The 18,344-nt window shown below is 51.7% G+C and overlaps 8 protein-coding genes across 8 annotated transcripts; 2 read left to right on the forward strand and 6 right to left on the reverse strand.

Moving 5' to 3' along the window:
* Positions 1-1,235: 1,235 nt before the first annotated feature.
* On the reverse strand, positions 1,236-1,946 carry BDZ99DRAFT_376007 (kinase-like protein; the record flags this gene model as incomplete). The annotated part of the gene is made up of 1 exon (XM_033715008.1): positions 1,236-1,946. A coding segment is annotated over one exon (711 nt), but the record flags the coding sequence as incomplete, so codon positions are not given.
* A 617-nt stretch (positions 1,947-2,563) lies between these two features.
* Positions 2,564-5,371, reverse strand: BDZ99DRAFT_433978 (DNA replication licensing factor mcm5). The gene is made up of 4 exons (XM_033717418.1): positions 5,209-5,371; positions 5,026-5,152; positions 3,544-4,973; positions 2,564-3,483 (listed from the first exon to the last, which is right to left on the reverse strand). Exons 1-4 carry the CDS (start codon positions 5,358-5,360, stop codon positions 2,991-2,993), a joined length of 2,202 nt encoding a protein of 733 aa, XP_033583545.1. The 5' UTR covers positions 5,361-5,371; the 3' UTR covers positions 2,564-2,990.
* Positions 5,372-5,966: 595 nt separating this feature from the next.
* On the forward strand, positions 5,967-6,857 carry BDZ99DRAFT_458436 (uncharacterized protein). Its single transcript, XM_033718910.1, has 2 exons — positions 5,967-6,224; positions 6,301-6,857. Exons 1-2 carry the CDS (start codon positions 6,015-6,017, stop codon positions 6,538-6,540), a joined length of 450 nt encoding a protein of 149 aa, XP_033583546.1. The 5' UTR covers positions 5,967-6,014; the 3' UTR covers positions 6,541-6,857.
* Positions 6,665-7,423, reverse strand: BDZ99DRAFT_139484 (conidiation-specific protein 6). Its single transcript, XM_033712674.1, has 3 exons — positions 7,086-7,423; positions 6,915-7,026; positions 6,665-6,857 (listed from the first exon to the last, which is right to left on the reverse strand). Exons 1-3 carry the CDS (start codon positions 7,138-7,140, stop codon positions 6,767-6,769), a joined length of 258 nt encoding a protein of 85 aa, XP_033583547.1. The 5' UTR covers positions 7,141-7,423; the 3' UTR covers positions 6,665-6,766.
* A 929-nt stretch (positions 7,424-8,352) lies between these two features.
* On the reverse strand, positions 8,353-10,835 carry BDZ99DRAFT_458438 (alpha-galactosidase 1). The gene is made up of 4 exons (XM_033718911.1): positions 10,606-10,835; positions 9,717-10,459; positions 9,303-9,447; positions 8,353-9,240 (listed from the first exon to the last, which is right to left on the reverse strand). The coding sequence occupies exons 2-4, from the start codon at positions 10,405-10,407 to the stop codon at positions 8,580-8,582; spliced, it is 1,497 nt and encodes a 498-aa protein (XP_033583548.1). The 5' UTR covers positions 10,408-10,459; positions 10,606-10,835; the 3' UTR covers positions 8,353-8,579.
* Positions 10,836-12,123: 1,288 nt separating this feature from the next.
* BDZ99DRAFT_139533 (uncharacterized protein) lies at positions 12,124-13,040 on the reverse strand. The gene has a single exon (XM_033712675.1). It carries the CDS (start codon positions 12,762-12,764, stop codon positions 12,228-12,230), a length of 537 nt encoding a protein of 178 aa, XP_033583549.1. The 5' UTR covers positions 12,765-13,040; the 3' UTR covers positions 12,124-12,227.
* Positions 13,041-14,823: 1,783 nt separating this feature from the next.
* BDZ99DRAFT_139564 (uncharacterized protein) lies at positions 14,824-16,449 on the forward strand. The gene is made up of 3 exons (XM_033712676.1): positions 14,824-15,143; positions 15,263-15,497; positions 15,549-16,449. The coding sequence occupies exons 1-3, from the start codon at positions 15,027-15,029 to the stop codon at positions 15,980-15,982; spliced, it is 786 nt and encodes a 261-aa protein (XP_033583550.1). The 5' UTR covers positions 14,824-15,026; the 3' UTR covers positions 15,983-16,449.
* Positions 16,450-17,289: 840 nt separating this feature from the next.
* On the reverse strand, positions 17,290-17,987 carry BDZ99DRAFT_566399 (uncharacterized protein; the record flags this gene model as incomplete). Its single annotated transcript, XM_033727578.1, has 1 exon — positions 17,290-17,987. The coding sequence occupies one exon, from the start codon at positions 17,985-17,987 to the stop codon at positions 17,487-17,489; it is 501 nt and encodes a 166-aa protein (XP_033583551.1). The 3' UTR covers positions 17,290-17,486.
* Positions 17,988-18,344: the final 357 nt, after the last annotated feature.

Here is an 18,344-nt window from a genome sequence, read left to right on the forward strand (position 1 = left end):
GGTTTGTGATTGCTACCTTCGAATGGTTTGGCGGAAATCGGTGGTGGGGTAGTCGAATGGCTTTCTCGGTGATGAGAGTCACTAGACAGTGTCAAGGCGATATCCCCAATTTCTCTCGCATCCCCTAGGTCCGACCTAGACTGGTCATTTGCTTTGTCAGGTTGCATCTGAAGTATCGAGTCCGGAAGGTCAACCGATTCAAGGGGCATCGGGTCAAGCTCTGGAATCGTGTTGATCTGACAGTCATTCATATAGAGCGTATCGGCGTCGTGCATGCCTTCCAGGTAGCTAGGGGTTAGTGAACATTTCGCCATCTCGTAAGAACTATGCATGGCGTAGCCAGGTAGGCTGGAACCGACGACGGCTTCGTCGGCGTCGACAGAGTCTACAAAAGCGTGAAGGGTTCTGTATGATTCACTTTCCGGCTGTCCATGGCTTACAGAAGTACTGCTCGACCCATCGTCCCAATGTGTGATGATTGGAAACCAAGAGCTGTGTTCAACATGTTGATCGCAAAGGCTATAGAGCCAGGCCTCGCAACGAACACGTTCGAGATGAGATTCCAGCAGACTATCAAGAATCCAAGCATTGACTCGCCTTCGAACGCTTAATACACCGTCATCCAACTGGTCTAGCGCACTGCCACTCTGCGTTCTGGCATTATCACGGAGGAACTCCTCTCGGTTGGCATATAAAGTGTGCCCCTCTATGCGTATGCGTTGCTTCAAACGCTGCATCTCTGCACCGGCGCTGATTAGCCGTCCAATCAAATTGCTTGTTCGGTCGTCGAGGTTTTCCAGGACGTGTTGTAACTCCGGCGGTTCCGGGAAATCTGCCAAGTCTCGTAGGCGATGTTCTTCCATATAGCATTCTTGTTCATCCCTGAGATTATTGAACTGGGTTTGGAGTCTTTCAACCTCCAACAAGGCTGAGAGGTATTCTTGATGGAGACTCTCGGGAGCTGGCAGATGCTTAGAGTCCCTGCAAGCGCCACAAAACAGGAAATTGCAGTGCTCGGAATGGCGCAAAGTCAATTCCAATCCTTTAGCATGTATACGATCAAAAGCGTTTCTTTCTAGCATTTGATATGCCATTTGAGGGATGATGGAATCAGAAACCCAGGAATGTCCCTTGGTTTCGTCCGGTGCTTCCTTCGCGTCTCGAAGGTTTTTCTGGATTTGGTCGATGTTCTCGTGGTAGCAGACATCGGTATTGCCCTTAGGTTGTAGGATTCCCAGCGCTACCAAGATTTCCAACAAAACACAGCCAAGGGAGAAGACGTCAGACTTGGAATTGCGATCACAGAAGTCCGCCACTTCTGGAGCGCAATATCGCCTTGAAAAAGCTCGAGGACGCCCTGTCGTGGTGCTATGCTCTGCTTGACTCGAGTCATATGATATCCCGAAATCAGTGTAGACGGGTGAGCCTTGGTGTATGAGAATGTTCTGAGGCTTGATGTCTTTGTGCCTAATGGCTTGTTGCTTCATGAAGGCTAGGCCACTGGCTAGGCATCCAAAACATTTGAGGAGAATCTGGGTGTCGTAATCGTTTGGAGATTGTGAATCATGGTATTCCCTGAGGAATGTGGCAAGATCTCCGCTGTCTGCCACAGGAAGCAGAAGAAGGCCTAGTTCCCGCCGAGCGATGTACGTAGCGAAGACTCGTACTATATGATGATGTGGAGCTAGTCGACGCATGATTTTGACCTCATTATGAAACAGGCGATTAACCTCGTCAAGTCTCCATAATGTGTAGTTTCGGAAAATTTTGCGTGCATACACAGATCCGGTGTGGATGTCCTGAACCATCTCGACGCTCGCATTTGCGCCATGTCCCAAATTCTTGATCAATTGGTATGGTAGAGCATTTTTGTCTACTATGTCAAGATGATCTCCTTCGTTGATCACGATCCGGGCTCCGGACTGCTGTTTCTGGTTTTGTGCCATGGCTAGACATGCGACGATGAGGTAGTGTGGTTAATGGCCACGTCCTAACTACCACTTGAAACGGATGGGTAGTTGAAGAGATTCGGCGAGATTCGGAGCGCACGCGCATACTCAGACGATGGCGCTGCACAGTATTGAGCTTCAGGAGCAGAGAGGCAGAGTTCGGAGTGTTTCGACAGCCTAGCCAAAGCACAAGCAATCAGCAGCCGTTCTCCGCATAGCCAAGATCTCTTGAAGTTACTTACTACCCCTACGGGCACCTCTCTCTACATCAACCTGATAACAATGCGACGTGAACATGGAGTGTAAAGTCAAGCAAAGTGCGGTGAAGAGAGCGCGGAAAGTGGAATGCGTTGTCATTGAGATTGAACCGGGAAGGCTGTCCTTCTGCAGGTCGTGGCGCTGTCGTCGATTCCGGATTGGATAGAATCACAGCCTCGCCGCTCTCGAGCAGCATCATCCGATCCCGAGCTTCGGCCAATCTGAACAATGGGATGAAAGCAATTGGAGAGTGAGTGTGTGGAAACCTGAAGCTTGGAAACTCTAAACAATCGTAGAAGGTCAGAACTACGAACCTCGGCGAACTGTTCATCCTTCAGGACAACGTCTAGCCTAGCCTCAAGGCTGACTTCTAAGCAGGCCCCCAAGCTATCAGATCCCCCTCGCAAGTGCTGGTAAGATCGTATCGTAGATACCGCGTAAAGCAGACTTGAAAGAGCTAAGAAGATTTCTTTTGCTGGCTTCCAGCGCCGCGTTCTCCCCTCGAGATCGTGTAACGAATAGCCTGTAGGTGGGTTTCAGCGTAGCGCAAGGATAGATTCTCACGCCCAATGATCAAGATAGCCTGCCAGCGATCAAAAGCTCTCTTGATACCTAGGGTTATTTTCGTAAGCCGGCCATCAAACGTCATGACGTGCGACAGCAGCGTATGTCTACCCACATAAACATCCCAGCATCATCATCCATGGTATACAATCCCAATCGCACCATATCCAGCAACACCCCTGAAAGCCCAAAAGCGCCACCGATTCCGGAGAAACCAACCTATGCTCCACTCCGATGCACCTGTGCGCCCCCACGCCTGAACTGAATAGTCTCTCGCCTCTGCATAACGATCAATGCCCGGTTGAGAGCCTGCTCGCTATACCCCTTCCCATCTACGAACTCGCGCTTAAGAGTCGCTAAGCTGGTGTTCCAACCAATAGGCAATCGCCTTCTTAGTTCCTCTTCGACCTTCATCATCTCGTCGTTCAGTTCCTTGCTCCCCTGGCCTTCACCTTGGCTGACGGCGTCCATGGTCGAGGCCAAGAACAGTCGAATAGCTTCATCCACATGAGCCTCGTTTGCAATGGGAGAGAGCGAGAGTTTCGCAAGGGACTCGGTGATACGGATAATAGCTTCAAGCTGACGAACAGTGATGGGAATACTAGAGCGGGCATTCGCCGACAATTCAGCAGCATGGACCTGGCGACGGATGGACACGAAATGAGAAGAGAGCTTTTCTGCGGCCTCGGGGGAGAGACGGGGCGCGCATTTTCTAGAGGAGGAATGTCAGCCATTTTTTTTGAAAGTGAATTGATAGAATGGATTAGCCTACTGTTTGCAGTAGCTGATGTACCGCTTCATCTTGTCAACGGGGATTTCAGCCTGTACCTGATCTTCTGCGCCCCGTCCACCCATGTGGATGTTCATAACATGCTTCGCCATCTTCTCATCACGACCACGCTCGTGCTCATCACGAACGATGAAGATCATGTCAAAACGAGAGAGAATGGTTGTCTGGAAATCGATGTTCTCCCCGGGTGTCTTGAGATCATCGTAGCGTCCAAAGATCGGATTGGCGGCAGCGAGTACAGATGTGCGGGCGTTTAGGATTGTTGTGATGCCGGCTTTAGCAATGGAGATGGTCTGTTGTTCCATGGCCTCATGAATAGCAACTCGGTCCTCATCCCGCATCTTATCAAACTCATCAATACAAACAACACCACCGTCTGCGAGTACCATAGCTCCACCTTCAAGGTAAAATTCTCGTGTAGTGTGCTCGCGCTGCACTGAAGCTGTCAGACCCGCTGCGGACGAACCTTTTCCGGAAGTGTAGATCGCAATAGGAGCAGCTTTCTCAACGAATTTGAGTAACTGCGATTTGGCCGTGCCAGGATCACCGAGTAGTAACACGTTGATGTCGCCACGAAGTTTCATTCCATCGGGGAGAATCTTCTTAGAGCCACCCATCAGCAGACAGGCAATAGCTTTCTTAATGTCCTTGTTTCCGTAGATCGAAGGGGCAATGCAGCTCGCGAAGACCTCGTAAAGATCCGGCCTCCGACTTAATTCCAAGAATTCCTGCTCTTCCGCTTCTGAGAATGTTGCATTGCCTTTCATGGAGTGATCAACATCAGCTGTAATGCCTACAGCTCGCAGATATGGGTTTCGAATGGCCACAGCTGATTTCTGCGCCTGCTTGGACGCCTTCTGTGAATAGATCGAGTACACACCCATGACCGTGCACCGAGACCCCGGGACGACGCGATTCGCAAGATATCGGTCTGCGGAGACTACGATAGATCGTGGTAGCTCTCCCACCGGGACGTGGTCGGGCGCCTCTTGAAGCTTCAGAATTTGCTGGTCGATAAACTGGCTCTTCTCGTGCACAACGACATATGGGTCCATAGGACAGGGTGCGTTGTCCTCTGCCTTTCCCAGCCCATCGGGCTTCTTTTGTCCAGCTCTACATGTTCGAGGAAGGGTCACACCTGCGACACCTCCAGAGATCGGGTAGTCCAGCTCGTCCTTGCAGTTCCGACATTGAATATGGAGAGCGGTGGCTTTTGAGGCCAGGACGGTGGCGCTGATAATGATGCCGGGTATTCGCACAAGATGTGAAACACTAGTAGCGGCAAGATCTCGTATGGAGAGCTCAGAAGCTCCTGAATGTAGAAGGAGTTGGTGCTGGGGTAGCTCCCTAAGCATTTTCCGATCGGAGGGGAAAACGATTCGTTGTGTGCAGATTCTCAGCGCAGATTCGAACTAGAAGTAATTAGCTGGGCAGAAGACGCCAACTTCGAACTGAGCTTCGTACCAAGGGTATTATATCGGCGGGTTCATTCTGCAGTCGGTGTGCTAGTTCCTCGTTGTAGGAGATCAAATGCGCAACGTCGATGTCGCAGTAGAATTGCTTCACCAAGACATTCTCCCGTATCTGGTCTCTGCAACGCTGTCAGTCCGGTTCGCCAAGGCTGTAAGAATCTTTAGATAGTCCTACCTGTATACAAAGACATTGTTGATGTGGAACTCCATAATGAAGTCGACGAGCGCTTGCTCTATGCGCGACGGCTGCATGCCATCGGGGCCGTCATCGTCAATCTGGCTGCCGAATAGCGGCACAGAAATGGCGGATTGTCTATCGAAGGCCATGTTGGAGCGTGATAGTCGTGGACGGGAGTGTTTGCGGAGTCGTAACAGGAGGTGGGATGAAGACGAACTTTGGGACGCGATCTAGCGCGTTGTCGCGTAGAAAACCACTTAAACTCCAATTGGTCCGTTAGTAAGCAAGTATCTTATTTAACGTAGTCGGCAAGCTAGTGGGCCATGCAAGCTAGTGGGCCACCCAATTATTGGTGCGATTTAGACCTTTTAGCACCCTAGCAATCTTAACAATCACAGAATATTCCAGGTTGTGACTTAGGATAATGATATCCGTGGTTATTTTAATATCATCTGTTAATTTTTTAGATCTCTTGATAGCCCTGTTTAGCCGCAGTAAAATGTTGCCTAGTTTTGGCCCCTAAAATCAAGTAATACCTACAATATAATAGGATTACGCTGCTATACTGCTCCAAACATTCTCTTAGCTATTAAAATGAGCTAGATAGTATATGCAATCTTAAAGCTATACTTTATATCTCGTAGTTGTTGAGATTGCTGGGGTGCTAAAAGGTCTAAATCGCACCAAAAATTGGGTGGCCCACTAGCTTGCATGGCCCACTAGCTTGCCGACTACGTTACTCGTATGCTATGCCTGCATTTCATCTCCATCACTTCAACAATACTTTCTACGCTCCATCAACAATGGCATCCACCCTTCAAAGCGGTCCTACCGCTCCCTCAGAAACCCCCAACACCCACGAACTCTCATTCCCTCTCCCGCGCGCCCCGCAATCCCACATCCACCTCCACCTAACTAACCACACCACCTCTCTGCTCCTCTTTCTCACAAGCTCCGGGGAGTCCGCGTCCACATTATCCTCACTGGGTAGCTTCGTGTATGCAATGCCGAACGTAGGCCTCACTTAAATCTCCCTATACTTTGTTATAATTTTGGGGTTCTAAGCTAATGCGATTTAATGGTGGATAGAGAACCGGAGGACAACCGCTCAGCACACCACTATATACCCAAGGCTCCACATTGGATTTCGCGACTAGGTTGGCGAGGGTGCTGGCGAAAAAGGTGGGCAAGCCGGTGTATGTGGGCAACTCGGTCAGCTTTGCGGGGGCGGGGATGGGGGGAACGGTTGAGGAGGAGATGGAGGGGTTTAGAAGGTGTGTGGAGGTGGTTGTCGGGGTCTTGGAAAGAGAGAAAGACGTCAAGGAATGAAAAGACACATGATGTGCTATGAAAAACTCGGTATTTCAGGGCACTAGGAGGGCATATCCTGAGGGATGGCGAATGCACGAGTATGAGATCATGTCCAAAAACAAAAGGCAAAAAGGCGTAAAGAGCGTAGGTACTGTTTAATATCTGAAGGTGTTACATTCCACTCGAAAAACCGCCAAGAGGACAACGCTCCTGCTTAAGGTAAGACCTATGGACGACTGAAGCTTCAGTTCATCCCCTCCAAGCGCTCCTTAGCACTATCCTTGGCGTCCTGGGACACATTGGGATTCTTCAGCGTCGCTTTCAAACCACCAGCACTACCGGAAGGAGTCAGTTATCCAACTATAGAAGCTTTAGAATTACTCGGCACGTACACGTTGTTGGGATTCTTGTTCTCATCCCTGTCGGCACTGGTCCCAACATTTCCGCCATCCAAATCCTGCTCGAGGACCTCGCGGGAGTGTTGCTTAGACTCTTCGGAGGTGTCTACAAACGCAATCAGGATTATGATTGTTATAGGAGAGGAAAAGGACAAAAGAGCTTACTGGGGTTGTTGAGATTAGCCTTGTGGCCACCAGCGACATTTCCGAGGTTAGACATGGTGATGGAAGAGTTGATTTGGACGGTTTGGGAAGGCTTGGAGTTTGATGTGCGATATGGATTGAAGGCGAATGGGGTGAGATTCTAACAACATACTTCTCGGGAGTCTTTATACCATCTGGAAAGGTATTTTCGATGACGGAAAACAGTCATACTGTTTCGAAAGCGACCGGCAAAAGATGAAGACTTTCATCGGCTCGTCATACATGCACCTAGGACACGATATCGCTGCACGCCACATCACACTCTTTGCCGATTGTGACATACTGGAGTCGTTGCAAGGGCAATTCTAAGAGAGGCGACGTCGTGGAAAAGCTCCACGATCCAACTTACAAGGATACTACGGCTGCCTGTGCACATGTTGACACCGATCACCAGGTGTGGGGCGATGCCAGACGGGATGTCCACGGAGTCTAGTGGCGGATCTAGAATCGATCTGCAACTACCTATGATCTTAGATCACCCCAAATCCAGGAACTCAGACTTGGCAAGGAACTAATGGCGGTGAGAGGTGCGGAGAAAGGGCTGTGCAGGATGAGGAATGTGATCCGATTTTACAATGATGTCTAACTCGCTATATTTTTTGGGATTTTTTTTTTAGATTTGTAGCCTCTCCGTCCTTCTCCTATCGTCACTGTGCCATTCACAGGTCCATCCCGCACTGGCATTAAGTCTTGAAATCCATAAATAGCACAACTACCCATTTGTGTGATTGAATTGCGTGTAGACAAATTAGCGCCGCAGTAGTGCATTCTGTATGTTGACATCAGAACCACACGGACGTGACGTGGAAATGAATCACCGCGTCTAATGACACGCAGTCACGGGGGGCCAGCCCGATCTCGGGAGCCACTTAGGTATCGTCTAATTAAGCTATCACTTCATTGGCTGGTTCTTTCACCGTGCTCCTCTGACCATAGCGCAGGAGGCTAATCCATGACGTGGTATCAATGCGGTCACCTTCTACAGACGGGGAGTTTAATGCCGCACGCGGGCTGTGATATCTTTCTGAATATATAGAATTGCAGTACTAAGACATGAGTCTGGGCACTGCTTGCAACTGCATAGGGTACCCTGACAGGCTTTGGAAACTCCAAATACGATGTCAAGGCTAACGCAGTGGGGCTTAGACTGCCTTTTGACTAAGTGAAGACGTGTTACCTAGGGCACTCCTTACAGTGGTGCCGAGAGAGCAAGAGTGAAGTCAGAGTAGCGCTATATCTGTGTGCCCAAACTTATGACCCAGTACTGTAGTGACGGAAAGTAGATTACCTCGCCACCAGCTTGAGATACCAATACTACAGTGCCTCGCTATGAGTGTTTTGCACGAGTTACTATGTGACACACTTCATCATAACTACGCGTGGAACAAGACGAACAGTCTCCAATATATTCACTCTTCCTAGCCGCTAGGCAGCTAATCATCATCAAATCCCCGCCTAGCTCCAAAATCTACTCGGCCTCTTCCCGCCCTTCCACCCACACCCCTTCTTCAACAAAAACCCCGCCGTATCATGACTCCCCACATTAGCCACCACTCCACCCCCGAAACACCCCAGTTTCGTGTCCGTCCAAATATCCACCACTTCATACATCTCTCCCCCCTTCACACCCGGGATCTCCGTGAAGTTCGCAAACTTCTCCACAGTCTCCCCACCCGGGTTAAACAAGAGCACCAAAACCCCCGCCTGGCTGTCGCCGGCCCAGAATTCCGCCGGCCACGTCGCGTTGAACGTCCAATCCGGGTTCGTGCCCCACTTGTACGGCATCGCCGGCTTGCCGAACACCGCGTCCTGGTTGAACGCGAGGAGGTACTTGTTCTTCAAAATCGCGACATTGGCGTCGGAGAGCGTGTCCAGCGCCGTGCCGATGAGGAGGGGGGACTTCATCGCGGCCCAGAGAGCGAAGTGGGAGCGCGTTTCGGCGGGCGTGAGGTCGCCGTTGCCGACTTCGAGCATGTCCGGGTCCGGGTGGCCCCAGAAATCGGCGTAGTTGAGGTAGAAGGAGTTCTCGTTCAGGATCTCGACGATGCGGGGCCAGTTGGAGGTGATGTCGCCGGACATGCGCCAGGAGGCGGCGGTGTCGTTGCCCCATTGCTGTCTGACGGTGGAGGTACGCGTTAGGGGGGGTTGGATACAGGGTTCTGGGTACAGGCTACGTACGGATTGGCTTCGCCCCATTCGCAGAGGCTGTAGAGGATCGTGCGGTTTTGCTTCTTCAGAGCGTCGCCCATAATGCGGAAGCGTTCGGCGGTGTTGGACTTGTGGAAGTCGTAGCCGGCAGGACATAGGCCGGTTTTGTCGGTGCCTAAGAGGGGTTAGCAAGTGTTGGAAGTTGGGGCATTTGGTCGTCATAGGTCTGTGTAGGCTTGTCTACCACTGCCTGACCTTCCCCAATGCTTTTTCCTAATCTCGATAGAAATGAAAGGTCACCATTCAGCAACTAATAAGAAGCATGCTGTGCCACCTCGGACAGGGGTACAACGAGTGCACATAGGATTTGAAAGAGGCATTAAAACAGCACAGGTAGTGACTCTTGAAAGATCACAAACATATGAAGGACAGAACGGTACGTACATGTCCCGTTTTTGATTGGTCGATAATGGCTCGCCCAAGAATCGGGCACACAAGCGTCGCACTCGTCGGCCCACTCCGCAGGAACGTTGCAATTGTCATATTTGAGGTAGTCGATTTCCCAGTCAGCGAAAGTAGTTGCGTCGATTAATTCGTTGCCGATGCTAGCGACGTAGCCTGCGCAGGTCTTTGTGCCGGCGCTGCTGTAGATGCCGATTTTCAAGCCCAAGGCATGGATCTTGTCAGCGGTCCCTTTGATACCATCTGGAAACTTGTCGGGGTCTGGAATCATGCGTCCGGTAGTTTCGTTCCGCTTGTCTTTGACTTGCCAGCAGTCATCGATGTTGACGTAACTGTAACCGACATCCTTCAAACCCAACTCGACCAACTTGTTCGCCGCGACAAGGAATTTTGTTTCGTTGATGTCGCAATTGAAGGCATTCCAAGAGTTCCAACCCAGTGCTGGTAGCCTGCCAACATCGAGAGGGCGGACAAGAGCCGTACTTGGACTGGGTGAAAATGCAGAGAGTAATAGAAAGAATAGAGAGATCATTTTCATGGTAAGCTTTTCAAGAAGGCATGCAGCAGCTTGAAGAATTGGGAGCTGGAGACATGAGGTTTCTATATTTGGTCTCAAAATGGCGGTGGCAGAAAGGACGGCCTGGGCCTGCGCGGTGCCCACATTTGGTGCCATTTTACAGTCGTAATGGAGGTATTAGGCCTGCTGATTGACGTGGTGGCTCCCACTTTGATGCATGTCAGTTCCCGAGCTTGCATGGTAGAGAGAAGGTATAACAGGATTGAGACGAGTATAGTAGGATATATGCACATGACAGCGCAGTCCGTACACCACCATTCCCCTGCGTGTTATGTTTCGGCAGGGAATACCTACGGAGTAATTTCTGTTTTCAGGCGGTTGTATAGCGATTTAAGAGAATGTTGTAGGCCCTCCCTGGTCAGCGAATAGATTGAACAGCGAAGCGTTGCGTCATAGGCCGTGCGGCGTAAGGAATGTATGGTGGGGTCAAAGCATTTATTTGACCAAAGAAATGACAGACAAAGGTGGTACAGCAGATATCTCAACGGTCTTCTAGAAGTCGGGTGGTGGTCAATGGTGGTGAGTGGCTGTGAAGTTGTGATGGATGCATGCTGCAAGGCACGCGGTACAGACGGCTGACTAGCAAGCGGGGAAATCGGGAAAATCAAAGCGCGCATAACGGCCCGAGCTGTGACCTGACAGATGAGCGGCAATGAAGAGTATTGCGGTAGCATCGTACTCTATGTATATGAGGTATGAGGGTCATTCTCATCTAGGAATGGCTCTCTAGCTCCCACTCCCCTGCGCAGGCTTGAACGCTTTGATCCTCTGCTCCATATACTTCGGGTCCAGCAGCGGCGACGGCATCGCGTACGGATTGAACTCGGTAACTCAACTACCATCAATAATTATACTCTCAACCAGACAACGTATAGCTGAAGCTCACCTTTGAACTTCCGCTTGTTAGCTGAGGAGACGATGGGTAGGTCGCTCTGTACGTTTGCTGGTTGCGTGTATGATGTGGAGGCGAGTGGGGCGGTGGGTTTGCGGAGCGGAGATTTTGGGAGGAGGGGGCGGGAGGAGTTGGGTTTAGAAGCTGTTCTGGGGGAATTCATGATGATGTCTGGAGAGGTGATCTAGGTAGCTTGTTTCTGTATATCAAGGGCACGAAAAAGGGTAGGTAGGCAATAGGTAGCTTACGCTACACTTTGTACGTGATAGGGAATACGCAGTTTGTGACATTAAAATCACCTCTAATCGCTACACGTAACGCGTTCACGCGTCCTACGGTATTCATTCACTTCTGCCAAATTATGGTGATTGAACCATCTTGAGGTTTCGTTCATTATACAGTCCAAGTCCTCCTAGCTACATACATCCCTGACTCTTATAATCATCAATTGCATCTTCTGCAAACAGATACCATATCTCAACAATCTTGCACAAATTGCAATGCCCCAAATGCCAACTTCTGCGGCCGCTGTAAATCAACCGCCTACTGTTCAAAGGAATGCCAATAAGCCCACTGGGATGTCCACCGCAAACTATGCCCCTCGTTCGCCCAATTCCTCACTCCTCCTGGCCTCGATTTCCGCCGCGCCATCTTCTTCCCAACCTCCCACCGGTCCGGAGGCCCTCGCCTGACATGGGTGCAAATAATCCCCGGGAAATTCAAGATTCACGACAAGCCACTCTACGACGACCTCCTGAAAATTACTCCCGCCGAGCCAAACTCCAAAGGTCGCGGATTCCCAATGATTTACGGTAACAGCCTACGAGCCGGTCGCCTCGACCACGCGATCGAACTGACGTTTTGCGATCTTTACGATGTAACGAAAGCGGACCAAATCGAAATGGAACCGAACCAAAGCATTGCGATGGTCGGCTGCAGTCGCTTCGAAACGTGGTATGGCCACCATATCGCCATAGCCAAAGCGGGAACAGGCATCGACCCGCCTCACTACTAAGATATCACGCTAGTAGACTTTTGTGATGTCGTCGATTACTATTCGTCCTATATACCGGGCCATGGGAGTGTATCGAACAGGGACACGAAACGCGGTCCGGCAGTTGCAACCGGGAATGCGAAGGGCGTGCGTGTGAATTGTCGAGACGATCAGGAAGTCTGCGGACGGCCTCAATTCGAGCTTGTCAATGTATCGCGGAAACACCCCGTTTCGACGTGGAGAATGTCGAGGCTGATGTGGCCGAATGCTTATATGACGATTATGGGAATGAGGCGCGGAGTCTCCACGCGAAGCCCTACCCGCCTGATGCCGCATGGGAAAAAATGGAAACGTTGCCAGACCGGCGTGAGAACCCGTTATCGACGCGCTCTGGATAGGGCTGCAGCCCAAGGAATGGGAGCACGAAGTATATGGATTCCCTTGGGGCGAGCCGCGGTTCGCAGGAAAGGGCAGCTTTCTGGTTGTTGCTCGCGACGAAGAAGACTTGACGATAAAGGAGGTCGAGGACTTGTACAACTTTAGTCGAAACTGTATCGTCCCGAACATTCCCCGCGCTCATCCGAGGGGCAGTAAACGGGAGCGCGCTATTCGTAAAGAGATACAAGATCCAAACTTGAGCAGACTGTCGCCAGAGGCGGAGAGGGTACTGCGCACCCGTGAAGCGTTTCATGAGAGGATCACATATAGGGCATTTGCTAAGTATTGCGGCATTGAGTACGATGAAGAGGATGAAGAGGAGGATGAGGATGAGGATGAGGATGAAGAGGAAGAGGAAGATGAGGATGAATAAGAAGGTTGGAAGTATGGACAAAAATAGATACGTAAAGTTTCAGCACCAGATGTTAGATCATTTCCATCGTCCAATGCCGGATAAGAGGCGTTGTCTCCTTTACACTACAAGTAATATGGTATCCTAAAAGGAGCTAGATCTGGGGAAAGCACGGTGGTAAGTTTCTAGAAAGCCGACTTCATGAGCATCGTGCGGGAGGCAATCGATTGGCGTTTAGATTCTCGCTACTTTACTGCTGAACCACTGATACAACCCGACCATGGGCTGTCAAACTATTGCTCACGTGACCAGCACGTGGATATTTGGACGTCATGCAGGTATCCGCAGGCCCCCCGCCTTGTACCTTGGAGTAACGTTGAATGAGCCAAGCCATGGCACAGACAGGATTGCATCTTCTGTTCCACCGTAAGACCTGTAGTCGCTAGAAGGTGGAGTGCACCAGGGAGGCTTCCTTCGAGTCATATTAGCCAGCATCAACGAGCCAAGAAATATTCTTGTAAAGAGGTGCATTCCGATACATGCATCCAGCAGACAAGGGGTCAACTTCAACACATGGACACAGCCCTACTGTCTCCAGGCTCCCGTCATCCAGCTTTGCGGCAAACACATGTCTGCCCTCCAGCCAGATTATTCACAGAAGGGAAGGGCACCAGGAATAGGTCGCGTCCGTTAACCTGCCCGTCTACCTTGCACTCAATATTGCTGGCGCGTGTTGGATTGCTCTCATCCTGGGAAGTTTCGCAAGTGACCTAGTCTTGTTGGCAAACGCCACCAATGACGGTTATGGCACCATCCAGCTTCACCGGAGCTCTGTACGTGCTTTAAGCGACCTTCATCCCGCGCTCTAGCTGTCGCACTGATCTTGGACGGTTGCGGGAGGTGGATTGCGATCGCCTGGCTCGAAGTGATGTCGTCTGGGCGTTCGAGCCGGCCAGGCTATTATGTAACGTTACCTGCGGCCAACTGACGTTCTGAGTCGAGGCGAGGCGTCCCTCGATGAGCTTTCGGATCCAAAACTGTCTTGCGGCCTCGTTTCTTATACAATGTTTGCCTCGCCTTGCGCTGCTGATGTTTGCATCGGCGAGGGCGAATCGCAGGAATGTGTTCCTGAAGGATGACACAATGACAGCAAGGATGATGCGAGAAAGAGAGTTGACCTTTGAGAATCCTACCGGCGGTAAGCACGAATCACGGCTCAGGCTAACTGAGGCCGGCCACCCCTTAATACCCACCCGCCTAAGTCACATGATGTCTTACAGCTCGAGCCTCTGCTGGCACTCGCAGCGGCCCAGACTCGGGCACAGAGCAGCCGTCTGACAGACAGCCGAGAGTGTCGGCGAGCCAGCTGAGCCGAAGCAGCAGCCCGAGCCCTGAAGAGTCGCGGATGAAGGGGAACTGAAGTCTCTGCCTCGCTGCTGGCGCTGCGGCGCTCTCCTCAGTGGCAGGCCCGCCTATTCCTGGAGATTGGCCGGGGAGACTGGCTCGAGGGGCTGAAGCAGGCGGCGAGTAGGGGCCCAGACCAAGCCTTCTTTACGAGACGGGCTCATTTGAAGGGCTTGGAAGGGGCGCGAGCTGACGAGGGGGACGAGTGTCTAGGAAGCAAGCAGCTAGCGTAATATAAACACGGCCGGGCGACTGGACGGCAGCCTGGCGCTACTGCAGGAACGCTGTCGCACATCCCGTGCGTCGTCTGCAATTGGCGAAGGCGTAAAAAAGCACGGCTTAGTGGCTAGCCTGGAACGGCGCTAACCGTGCTCTCGTCTAATCCCCCGACGTCTTCTTAACTGCTCTGCCTCTTTCGTTCTGCACTGCTTCCTCCCTCTCACCCACACTCTTCTGCCTTGTGACCATTCCCCGAAGCTCCAGCTTCAGCCTCTCTTTTACACACGCCTTGTGCGCAGTCATTCGTTAATATAACCACCACCACCCACACTCTGTCGAGTCCCACCGCCCCAACACGCTCTTTTGCACCCTAATCGTCTAATACCCACCCAACACCACACCAAACCGCCGTCAACATGTACGCCCGCTCAGTCCTCGCTGCCTTCGCTGGCCTCGCCGCCATGGCATCGGCCTACACCACCCCCGTCTTCCAGAGCTCTGGTTACGCTGTCCGCACCCCGGGCCTCGCTGAAGTGAGTACCACCTTGACTATTTCAGTTCACAGCAAAAATGCGCTTGGGCATCGAAGCAATGCGCAAATCTCGCCTTTAGATGCGTCGGTGAATAGAGCGCCTGGACTAACCCTCCACAGATCGTCCCCGTCGGAACTCCCTACAAGATCACCTGGGACGTCACCAAGCCCGAGCAGAAGACCGTCACTCTTGTCCTGCTCCGTGGCCCGTCCACCAACATCAAGTACCTCTCCACCATTGTCGAGGACACCCCCAACACCGGCTCCTTCGAATGGACTCCCTCTACCAGCCTCGAGCCCGACACCACCCACTACGGCATCCAGCTGATCGTTGACGCTGATGGCGAGTACCAATGTAAGACTTCCGCGACTCTCCATTCCTGAACCTCAAACCTAACGCGCCCAGACACGAGCCAGTTTGGCATCTCCAACCCCAGCTACGGCAAGTCTAGCAGCAGCTCCGTTGCGTCCGTCTCCAAGACCGCGTACCCATCCTCCAGCAGCGCCATTGTCTCCGCCGCCGCGACTCCCTGCAGCACCTCCTCTAAGGCTGTTGTGACGCCCATCTACAGCGCCAACTCCACCAGCGCGTACATCACCGGTACCGGCACTGCCTATTCCACCTTCGTCGCCTCCACCGGCGCGCCCCACCACAACAGCAGCATCATCCAGCCCTCCAAGCCCTTGACCGTTCCCAGCTCGCTCCTGACCTACACCACCGCCGGCTCCGCGCCCTCGTCTGCTTCGCCCTCCGTGCCTGTCGGCACTGGCGCTGCCGGCCACGTCCAGGCCGGTCTCGGCCTTGCTGGTGCGATCGCTGGTCTCGTCATGGTGCTATAAGCCCAGCACCATTTCGTTCCAGTTCCAGTTCCTTTTTGGGGGTCCACTGTGTCATGTCAGCATCTGCGGTGCGTAATTACGGTCTTGGCCACGTCAAGTTCAAGTATGAAAGTCACTTTGCATGCATCACCCCGCATCGGATCTTGAGGGTTTGTGGGGATATGGTTTTGTTTTAAAGATATCACAAAATTGGTGCTTTGCATTTTTGGTTCGACTGCAACAGCTTGCTCTCTTGTCAGTTTGGTCCGATTGGCTTGCACTGGGGTCTGGTTTTAATTGGGAGTCTGTTTAATGAGATTCGGATCGTGTATCGAATCGGATTTATGCCTTTAATCTTTTTGTGTGCGTGCGTGGAGAGTGATGTTGTGTGATGCTGAAGAGTATGGGGAAAAATCTGACGAGTGGTGGCAGTGCTAATTTCAAAGGAATGAATTTGGCGTCAGAGGCTCGTATTGCTGACTGCATATACAATGCCGAGAAGTCGTTCATGGATGCCTCCCACATGCACTTGGCACGTTGGACTCTCAGCCCTGGCTGAAAATAGTCGCCGAGGTGAATAGTGCGGGACTTACATTAGCATATTTCGTTTCAACTCGAGGCGACATATCGACATCGCGTCAACCGCTCGCATAAACAGACCTGTCGATTGGTAGTGTCTAAAAGACTTTTTGCTTCAACTCTATTAGGCCTCTCCGTCGGCTGCTGCTAACGTACCAGCCATTCTCACCTTCTCACAATGCCGGCAGTCTTTACATCTCATACCTAGGTCAGTCGAGAACTAGTCTACTCCTGCGGCGTGTCGCTCCGTAAGATTAAACATAGCATCTTAGGAGCTACAAATCGCCGCTCGACCCCAGCTAAATGGCCCGCGTCCCTAATTTTTTTTTTGACTGCCTTGCCACGTCGTATTTTCTGTCTTCCATGGCAAATACCTTCGCGACTCAATAAACGTTTCGCAGCTAGATTCTCTATCGTTACCTCCAAATAGAGCAGTCCGATGTCCTTGAGGGATTTGATAGAAGTCCTGATCAGCTTACGCCAGACTCGAAGACAACCTACATCAACTCATCGAAGACCACCCTGGACGGCCTGTATACTCCTGGCCTGTGCGAATTCTGTCGCAATATTGACCTCGACAAGGTCAATGTCGAATCCTATGGCCTGCATCATGCGAACTTTGCCGAGCTTGAAAGTGCGGTCTCTGAAATACTGACGAATACGCAAGACGTTCTCTCAATTGATGTTCTCTCAATTGGCACACAACTATTGATGTAGCAGTATTTGGCTAGTAACTCCTCATATTCCCAGTAATTCGGACAATGTCGGCGAAATCATCCGAACTTGTTTGTGTGCTTCCAAACTCAGGGTCAAGGGATACTCATGCCATCTATAACCACTCTCAAACTCATGTATCCACCAGGCCTCCCCATCCACTCCACACCCTTCCTTCGTTGCTGCTAGACATAACATTTGGCTTTGAGCCATAGAAGGATCACCGCTGTTTCTAGATCATTGCGAAGAAAGCAAGCAATCCACTCCCAACGACAGCCGCGGATCCGACCAACATAGCACCTCCATTCGTCGACACCCCGACACTGCTGCCAGATGGGCTGCCTGGTCCAGCGGTGCCTGAGGGTGGCACGGGGGTAGTGGTGGGGTTGCTCTCGATAGTATTTTGCCCGAGAGTTGTCCGGATGTTGGTTCCGCTCTCCTTCAGGCTGCTGCTCGCGCTTGCCATAAGGCTATCATAGTTGTCGGCCGTGAGTGGGATGTCGGTCGCGCAGCTCAATGGCGATATGGTCTGGCTGGTGGTTGCCGGTCCCGTGCAAATAGGCCATCCGGGACAGGAGGATAGAAGAACTGACTGCGGCGTGGCGCCCACACAGCACGCAGTCGAAGACGGGCCGTCAACGTGCAGGACGCCGGGGCAGTTATTGGTATCGGCCAGTGCAGGCTTCGCCGAAAAAGCCAAGGAGAAAGCGGCCAGGACGATGAAAGCTTGCATCTTGTAGCTCCGAAGACGACAGACGGGACGTTAAGAGTGCTGTTGACGAATGGAACAAGTGTTTGGCGGAAAGGAGAGGTTATCTGTGAGAAATTTGACGACTTCAGAAGGACGGTTTCTCTTTGTTTCTTTGTGCCATGAAAAAGAGGGGGATGCCAGTGTTATATGTCGACCACAAACCGGCCCCGAAGCCCCCAAAGATGGCACCGTCCCAATTGGGGTATTCTGCCCGTTGGAGATGCCTCTCGGAAGCTCCGTGAATGCATACACAACGTGCAGTGCATTTCATCGGTGGCGCCGAGTAAATCCTGTTTGGAGCCGTTGTCGCGTCAGCATCGTCTGGGAATCTGGAACACC

The sequence above is a fragment of the Mytilinidion resinicola genome (assembly GCF_010093595.1).
Source record: "Mytilinidion resinicola strain CBS 304.34 unplaced genomic scaffold BDZ99scaffold_2, whole genome shotgun sequence".
In the NCBI taxonomy this organism is placed as follows: domain Eukaryota; kingdom Fungi; phylum Ascomycota; class Dothideomycetes; order Mytilinidiales; family Mytilinidiaceae; genus Mytilinidion; species Mytilinidion resinicola.

What these genes read in the sequence shown, in the direction of transcription:
- BDZ99DRAFT_433978 (XM_033717418.1), bottom strand. Translation starts at nt 5,360, where the DNA reads ATGGCCTTCGATAGACAATCCGCCATTTCTGTGCCGCTATTCGGCAGC. An exon ending in CCGCCGATATAATACCCTTG is followed by an intron (nt 4,974 to 5,025) that starts GTACGAAGCTCA and finishes AATTACTTCTAG; the next exon opens with TTCGAATCTGCGCTGAGAAT. An exon ending in TACATCAGCTACTGCAAACA is followed by an intron (nt 3,484 to 3,543) that starts GTAGGCTAATCC and finishes TTCCTCCTCTAG; the next exon opens with AAAATGCGCGCCCCGTCTCT.
- BDZ99DRAFT_458436 (XM_033718910.1), top strand. Translation starts at nt 6,015, where the DNA reads ATGGCATCCACCCTTCAAAGCGGTCCTACCGCTCCCTCAGAAACCCCC. An exon ending in TCGTGTATGCAATGCCGAAC is followed by an intron (nt 6,225 to 6,300) that starts GTAGGCCTCACT and finishes AATGGTGGATAG; the next exon opens with AGAACCGGAGGACAACCGCT.
- BDZ99DRAFT_139484 (XM_033712674.1), bottom strand. Translation starts at nt 7,140, where the DNA reads ATGTCTAACCTCGGAAATGTCGCTGGTGGCCACAAGGCTAATCTCAAC. An exon ending in GGCTAATCTCAACAACCCCA is followed by an intron (nt 7,027 to 7,085) that starts GTAAGCTCTTTT and finishes TTGCGTTTGTAG; the next exon opens with ACACCTCCGAAGAGTCTAAG. An exon ending in AACAAGAATCCCAACAACGT is followed by an intron (nt 6,858 to 6,914) that starts GTACGTGCCGAG and finishes TCCTTCCGGTAG; the next exon opens with TGCTGGTGGTTTGAAAGCGA.
- BDZ99DRAFT_458438 (XM_033718911.1), bottom strand. Translation starts at nt 10,407, where the DNA reads ATGGCACCAAATGTGGGCACCGCGCAGGCCCAGGCCGTCCTTTCTGCC. An exon ending in ACCAATCAAAAACGGGACAT is followed by an intron (nt 9,448 to 9,716) that starts GTACGTACCGTT and finishes AACCCCTCTTAG; the next exon opens with GCACCGACAAAACCGGCCTA. An exon ending in GAATGGGGCGAAGCCAATCC is followed by an intron (nt 9,241 to 9,302) that starts GTACGTAGCCTG and finishes CTCCACCGTCAG; the next exon opens with ACAGCAATGGGGCAACGACA.
- BDZ99DRAFT_139533 (XM_033712675.1), bottom strand. Translation starts at nt 12,764, where the DNA reads ATGTTCGGGACGATACAGTTTCGACTAAAGTTGTACAAGTCCTCGACC.
- BDZ99DRAFT_139564 (XM_033712676.1), top strand. Translation starts at nt 15,027, where the DNA reads ATGTACGCCCGCTCAGTCCTCGCTGCCTTCGCTGGCCTCGCCGCCATG. An exon ending in GCACCCCGGGCCTCGCTGAA is followed by an intron (nt 15,144 to 15,262) that starts GTGAGTACCACC and finishes AACCCTCCACAG; the next exon opens with ATCGTCCCCGTCGGAACTCC. An exon ending in CGCTGATGGCGAGTACCAAT is followed by an intron (nt 15,498 to 15,548) that starts GTAAGACTTCCG and finishes TAACGCGCCCAG; the next exon opens with ACACGAGCCAGTTTGGCATC.